Source organism: Budorcas taxicolor, chromosome 17 (genome assembly GCF_023091745.1).
Source record: "Budorcas taxicolor isolate Tak-1 chromosome 17, Takin1.1, whole genome shotgun sequence".
Classification (NCBI taxonomy): Eukaryota; Metazoa; Chordata; class Mammalia; order Artiodactyla; family Bovidae; genus Budorcas; species Budorcas taxicolor.
This window is the reverse complement of record NC_068926.1, coordinates 45,134,035-45,140,977: the sequence shown is the minus strand read 5'-3', so window position 1 is coordinate 45,140,977 and position 6,943 is coordinate 45,134,035. Positions and strand designations below refer to the sequence as shown.

At 57.7% G+C, this 6,943-nt stretch overlaps 1 protein-coding gene across 2 annotated transcripts; it reads right to left on the bottom strand.

Annotated features, from left to right (window-relative positions):
• Positions 1 to 403: 403 nt before the first annotated feature.
• On the bottom strand, positions 404 to 6,939 carry DDX51 (DEAD-box helicase 51). Of its 2 annotated transcripts, XM_052654666.1 has the most exons (15): positions 6,642 to 6,939; positions 6,406 to 6,557; positions 4,411 to 4,561; positions 3,954 to 4,099; positions 3,797 to 3,868; positions 3,599 to 3,705; positions 3,324 to 3,432; positions 3,108 to 3,253; positions 2,775 to 2,973; positions 2,582 to 2,697; positions 2,376 to 2,492; positions 2,077 to 2,178; positions 1,898 to 1,961; positions 1,660 to 1,794; positions 404 to 1,472 (listed from the first exon to the last, which is right to left on the bottom strand). In XM_052654666.1, exons 1-15 carry the CDS (start codon positions 6,937 to 6,939, stop codon positions 1,446 to 1,448), a joined length of 1,941 nt encoding a protein of 646 aa, XP_052510626.1. In that variant the 3' UTR covers positions 404 to 1,445. The 2 variants fall into 2 exon arrangements, 1 of the variants encoding a protein (XP_052510626.1); XR_008200813.1 differs by lacking the exons at positions 404 to 1,472; positions 1,660 to 1,794 and having other exon boundaries at positions 1,941 to 1,961; positions 2,807 to 2,973.
• Between the last annotated feature and the right edge of the window lie 4 nt (positions 6,940 to 6,943).

The following is a 6,943-nucleotide window of genomic DNA, read 5'->3' as shown; positions in this document are numbered from 1 at the left end:
GGGCCGTCCGCACGTCAGTGTCACACCTGTACTGTCCCGGCTCACTGCTGCGGGGGTGGCCTGTGTCTGGTACGCACCTCCTGGGTCATCAGTGACACCAAGCACCTTCTGATTGCTTGCTGGCCAAACCCGCCAGGAGGGGAGCCTCCGCCATGCTGGGCGGGGGGTGGGGGGGGGGGTGGCACAGGAGCTCAAACACAGCTGGCCCTTGTCTGGATTTTCTTAAAGAGAAATGTTTCTCCATTTGCTATCTGCCCTTAGGACAATTTCTCGACTCGAAGCAGCTGTTTTTGTGATCTTGTCAGTAGTTTTGTTAGGGAGAGGGTCTATGGCATTCCCCGTTCCACCTCCTGGAAGCTGATTCCAGTCAACCTTACCTTCTCTGAGCAAAAGCTAGACCCAGTCAGCAGGGGCTGTTTATTTATCAGAAACAAGACTCCAGTAATTTTGGGCACTGTTTTTCAATAAACTGGATGCATCCAACGTGAGGTTTCCTGACAAGTGACTCAGAGGCTTCTGTTTCACCACCGGCTACACCTGTGCCTCCCCTCGCCCCGGCCACTCGCGCAGACTGGTTCCAGCTCCTCAGGAAGGTGTGAGCCAAGCCATCTGTAATCGTGTCCCTCCAACACACAGACCACAGCCGGACAGCAGGCCCCTGTGCTCCCAGGGACTTTTTGCAGAAAGCAGCGCAGCTCCAGGTAGCGGCCACTGCCTCCCTGATTCAGTGACAGCGAGCACTCGGGACGCCAGGACTCGTGGGCTGGGTTGTTACTCTGCCAAAACAAGTGACGTGTGTCCAGGCAGAGATGAGAAGCCACAGTTCGTCCCCGGTTTAACACTGTATTTAACGTCTGCACGTAAGTCTTGGAAATGAGGCTTGCTCACACCCAGCGGTTAGTGCTCCGAAGCCATTTTCTGGATGTTCATCTCACACGCTCTGAATAATCATGAAGTAAAGCATTGGTGACCACATAGCGTGTCCTCTGGTCTCTGCAATGCCTCTCAGGGAATGGCTACCAAGTGGCCAGTGCTTTGCCCCAACAGTGAGGAACCCAGGGCCACCTCTCCCACTCAGGGTGGTGGCTCACGTCCTTAGAAGAACTGAATTCCTGAAGGCACTTCAAGGCTGACCCCCAACTTACAGCCAAACGAAGGCAGACACCACCCCGTCAGTTCTGGGAGAGTGTGAACAGCTTCATTGGAGCCTTGTTTCCAGGAAGACCACCTACAGGAAGCTGACCTGACCTTGTGCCCTCTTGCCAGTCTTGGGCCTGGGCCAAGCCTCATGTGTGTCCTGGGCCTGGTCTAAGGCAGCAGAGTACTTGGGGACCAAGACTCTTGCAACTGAGGAATCCCTGTCTCCTGCTCATGCGTCTGGCAGCCACTGCTCAGGATCTTCCCAGAAAGGAGGGAGCCCTCGCTGATGAGTCCCCAGTCCTGGCCTAGGCTGCCTTCTGCTTCCGCTCCTCCTGCAGCAGGGGAGACAGGGTTGGCCCACACCACCTTCCCTCACTCCCTGTGCCAGCCCTGCCCCTCCAAACCCAAGATGCCCTGAGCCTGCTCAGCAAGTGAGCCCAGCCGTGGGCCTCCCCGCCCCATCTCCACCCACCACCTCGGGTTTCCGTGAGAGACGAGCCCCCGCAGTCGGCCCCTCACCTTGACGGCCTTCTCCAGCAGGGACAAGGCCTCCTCGTACTGTGGAACCAGTGGCTGCAGGAGCTCGCTGGGGGTGTCATGCCGCTCCAGCCCGGGCACCCCACCTTCCTCAAGCATGCGGAGGAACCTCCTCTCCTGGAGGGAAGAACACGAGGGAATGAGGTTCCTCCCTGCCCCACCCTGCTCCGCCCTGGGCAGAACCTGGCCCTGGCCTCCTGCGGAGACCACACAGACTGACCTGCACTTTAAGGAGCAGTGTGAAGGCCTGCCCGGATTTTCCTGCACGGGCAGTTCTTCCAACCCTGAAAGCAAGCACAGCTACTGCAGAGCGCTGGCCCCCAACCCCTTAGGGATCTGAGGGAAATGTGGTTCCTCCCCAGGCCCCCCCTGCCTCCAGACCCAGGGTCAGGCCCGCACCTGTGCACGTAGGTCCGCAGATACTGGGGGGCATCGTAGTTGACCACCAGCTGCACGCCCTGCACGTCGATGCCACGGGCCGTGGCGTCAGTGCTAATGAGACTGCCGGGATACAAGGGGCTGTGGGTCCTGTCCGAGGCCAGGAGCAGTGACACACCCCCCCTCCCAGTCTGCACGGGACACTCCCATGAAGTCCAGAGGCGCATTTCCTGCACAAGGAGACCTTCAGGGACCCAGCTGACCCCTGAGTGAGCACCCCTCCCCAGAGCAGGACCCAGCCTTCCTCGCCAGGTACTCACAGCTGGATCTTTCCCTGCTCAAACTGCTTCAAGATGCTCTTCCTCTGGCCAGGCCCATAGCGGGAGGAGAACTCGGCCACGGTCACACCCCCGAAAGCCTGGACCAGCAGGAACAGCCTGGAAGGGAGAAGCCAGAGCCCAGTGGGCTGGGGCCAGAATGACCTCTGCCTCTGCTCCTGTCCCTGCCCTGGGCAGTCAGGCCTCACCTGTGTGAGTTCTCGCGGGAGTTGGTAAAACAGAGGACCCGTGAGAAGTTCATTTCCAAAATCAGATGCAGGACGACCAATGGCTTGAAGCGGAGACTGCAGGGCACGTAGTGATGCTGTATGGGACAGCATGGGGTTGGCCAGGCCCGGGTGCCTAGATGCGCCCCCTCCCCACCCCCAGTACCCTGCTCACCGTGAGCCCTACGGGGAAGGTGTACTTCCCACCTGAGTCCCCGTCCACGTCAATGCCAGGGTCGCTGGGGGCCCTGTACGCTGACCCCGCTGAGAAGAGCCGGGGCTGGTAAAGGCCAAGCTGCTGCAGCTTTTCAGGGTTCTGGGTCAGGGTGGCTGAGAAGAGTAGCTTCTGCAGGGGCATCTGGGGATAGCACATGCTGAAAGGGAATGGGGTACTGGAAAAGCAGCCACAGCCCAACCAGCAGCCCCTCCAGCCAGCGCGGACAGCTCGAGGGACCAGCTCAGGGCAGCCCCACTGGGCCGGGAGCAGAGCGACCTCAGGGCTGGGTACCTGGCAGCAGTCACCACCCGGGGCTGCGTTCTCTGGAGCAGAGCACAGGGATCCTTGGGGCCCTCACTAGGAAAGGCAGCAGCCACCACCCGTGGCAGCCAGGACTGATGCATGCTGTCGATCATGCGGTCAGCCTCATCAATGATCTGCAGGAGACAGGAAGCTAAGGTCAGCTTCAGCTCTCGGCCCGGGCCTCCCTCCAGGCGGGTGACCTACCAGGAAGCGGAGGTGCTGGAGGCTGAATCCTGGGGTCTGGTCGACGTGGTCCACCAGGCGGCCAGGGGTGGCCACCATGATGTCGGCCAGGCAGCGGAAGCCATCTGCTCTGTGGAGCAGAGGGTGGCTCAGCAAGGTTCCCTGGCACTGACCCCTCCTATGCGGGGACCCTGTGGATGGTAGTCGCTCCCATTCCCCTGGGGCCAGATGGCTCCAGCTCAGCTGCACAAAGTGAGCCTGCCTCCCCGAGGTGCCCACAGCCCAGTGGGACCTACGTCTTCTGCACGAGGCTCTCCTGCTCCTTAGCCAGCGACTTCTGCCCGGTGATCAGGGCCACTCGAAGAGGAGTGGCATCCGTGTAGACGTTGAACACTTTGCTCACCTGGAAGAGCAGTGGCCATCACCAGTGTGATCTGAGGCCCCCCTGCAGCAACAAGACCTGGATCTGACCTCCAGGAATGGGGTCCATGTACCTGCTGGGCCAGCTCCTTGGTTGGCAGCACAACCAGGGCACGAACCTGGCACACGGCTCGATGTAGCAGGGCCTGCAGAGGAGGACGACCGCCCGTGTCAGCAGGGTCGCTCCCTGCCTGCATGCCTGACCAGAGGGTGAGGGGTCCTTGCACTTACCTGCACCACAGGGATGACGAAGGCCAGGGTCTTCCCACTGCCCGTTGGGGCAGAAACACAGAGGTCGCTAGGCCGGTAGCCGCCTCTGCTGACCAGAAACCCATTGGCTGTGCTCTCTAGGAGAGCAGGAATCACTGCAGCCTGCACTGGACAGGGAAGGGCGAGAGGCAGGTCATGTCTGTGCAGGGACACCCAGGATTAGCACAGGCTCTGAGGCCAGAAGTAGCGTCTTCCCCATCCATGACCTCTAGGCTGGGGTCTCCCTCAGGGTCGGCACCAGGGCCTCCAGGAGTGTCAAAGAGGCTAAAGCTGCTAAGACCAACTCCACACCCGACACTGGACGTGTACAGGGGCTGCCTGTGTTGGCAGCTGCTGAGTGAGGCCCTGCATGGCTCTGAGCATGCTCTAGAAGGAAACCCACCCCCATCCCCAGTCCACCTGCCCAGGGCTGGGGCACCTGGAAAGTAGGATGAGATGCCCTGTGCCCGCAGCTTCTTCTGCAGGTCTGGGTGAACTTCAGGGATGTCTTCGATAGGCACCAAGCCTTCAGTTACATTCTTTCCAACGCAGCTTGGCTGAGCCAACCACACTGGCAGGAAAGGCTGGACCTATCACAAAGGACAGAAGAGAAAGACCGGGTAAATTCTCCAGAACCAGCTGGGCAAGGCCTGGGAAGCCAAGAACTCAAAACACAGGCTAAAGAGGCTATAGAAACAGGCAAGGCTTCAAACTTCTCCCAGCTCTTTTTCTTCTGCACGGCTTATGGGATCTGAGTTGTTGTTCAGGGATTGAACCCTCAGGGATCGAATCCAGGTCCTTGGCAGTGAAAGTGTGGAATCCTAATCACTGGACCATCAGGGAGTCCCCAGCTTTTCCTTGACCCCTACAACTCACTCTCCATGTGACATTTAAAGGAACTGAGAAATACAATCCAAAATATGCCACTCCCTGAGCCAAACAAACCACCCAGGGGCTTACCTTCACACCTACGATAAAATCCATGCTCTAAAAATATCTGTGCTCTGAGCCACAGCTCCAGGGCCCCGTGACCTGGCAGTTTCTTGCCCCCCAAGTATACAATCCCCTCCATGCTTTTTATACACTAAGCTCATTACTACCTCAGGGCCTTTGCTCCAATCCAGCCTTCTGCCTGGTACACACTTCCCTGCCCCTCTTCCCCCATCTTAACTAGGCTGATTTCTGTCTTTGAGGAAGACAGATCCCAACTCAATGTGGATCTCCCAATAAGAACCTACTCTACAGCACAGGAAACTCTATTCCATACTCTCTAATAAGCTATATGGGAATAGAATCTAAAAGAGAATGGATATAAAACGCTTGCTCCTTGAAAGAAAAGCTATGACAAACCTAGACAGCGTATTAAAAAGCAGAAACATTACTTTGCCAACAAAGGTCCATATAGTCAAGGGTATTGTTTTTCCAGTAGTCATGTATGGATGTGAGAGCTGGACCATAAAGAAGGCTGAGCGCCAAAAAACTGATGCTTTTGAACTGTGGTGTTGGAGAAGATTCCTGAGAGTCCCTTGGACTGCAAGGAGATCCAACCAGTCCATCCTAAAGGAAATCAGTCCTGAATATTCATTGGAAGGACTGATGCTAAAGCTGAAACTCCAATACTCTGGCCACCTGATGCAAAGTGCTGACTCATTAAAAAAGACCCTGATGCTGGGAAAGATTGAAGGCAGGATTAAAGGCAGGACAAGATGGTTGGATGGCATCACCGACTTAATGGACATGAGTTTGAGCAAGCTCCGGGAGATGGTGAAGGACAGGGAAGCCTGGCGTGTTGCAGTCCATGGGGTGGCAAAGAGTCAGACACAACTGAGCAACTGAACAACAAATATATAACTGACTCACTTTGCTATATAGCAGCAATTAACAAAACGCTGTAAATCAACAATACTCTGATAAAACTAAAAGAAAAAAAAAGTGGATCTCTTCACACGGACTCTGCCAAGCCTCTCTTATTTTTCCTAGTGATTGTCACCATCCAAACACGCTTTAGCTCCAGTATTTGTTCACTGAAATCTCTTGTGCTAAGATAAAGCTGCAACTCCCAGGTAGAATCTCCTGTTTGTTTGGAAAGCAAGTGAGCACAGTAGAACCTCCTTAAAGGTGCACCAAGGAAGTGAAGCTGTTTAGAGATCTCTGTGACAGCAGCACAGAAACCAAGTCGATCTTATAGATTATGAAAAAAAGACAAGTTTTACAATTGAAGGTAGAAACGCTGAGCTTGCACAGAACTCAAACGATTAGTAGCCACCGCAGACAAAACAGCTGAGGCGTAGTAGTCAGCCTACTCAATAATGCACTCACTGAACACAAACCTGACACCCACCAGGTGCAGGCACCGTCCTCCAAGCTGTTCCACGAACAAGAGCCGCGTTAACGACAGTCACCCCAGCTCTGCAGCCTCCTCCGGGCCTCTCACCTTTGGCACCTTGCTTCTCCCGAAGCCCCCGAGCACCAGGGAGTGGGTTAGGGGTCTAGAGGCCTCTTCGGGGGGCGCTCCGCCCCGGCCCTCCGGCGATCCTGCCGCTTTGGCGCCCACGCTGCTCTCCGCCGGCGTCTCCTCACCGCTCTCTGCGCGGCAGAAGCGGGGCCGGACGGCTGTCAGCACCACGCGGCCCCGAGTTCAGGACCCCGCCCCGCCCCGCGAGGCCCCACCTGCGCCCTCGTCCTCGTCGTCCGTCTTCTGCCGCTTGTTGGGACGCGCGGGCGGACTCCCCGGTTCCCTGCCGCCCTCGCGCCTCCGAGTTCTGCGAGGTCGCCGCCGCCGTTTCCCCGCCGCCGGAGCGCTCTGCGCGGCCTCCTCGGGCGCTTGCTGCGGCGGCTGCTTCTGCAGCTGCCGCTCTCGGGCCCGGCACTGCAGCCGCTCCAGCAGCGCGCGAGCCCGACCGTCTGCCTCGGCCTCCGCCCCGGCCGCCTCGGGGCCAGCGTACCGCGCGACATGGAAGAGCGCCATGCCG

Bases quoted from the DNA above. Each gene is read 5' to 3' on its own strand.
- DDX51 (XM_052654666.1), bottom strand. From the start codon at position 6,939: ATGGCGCTCTTCCATGTCGCGCGGTACGCTGGCCCCGAGGCGGCCGGG. The intron at 6,558-6,641 runs GTGGGGCCTCGC...TCTGCCGCGCAG, and splicing joins CGACGAGGACGAGGGCGCAG to AGAGCGGTGAGGAGACGCCG. The intron at 2,179-2,375 runs GTGAGTACCTGG...GTATCCCGGCAG, and splicing joins GAGCAGGGAAAGATCCAGCT to TCTCATTAGCACTGACGCCA.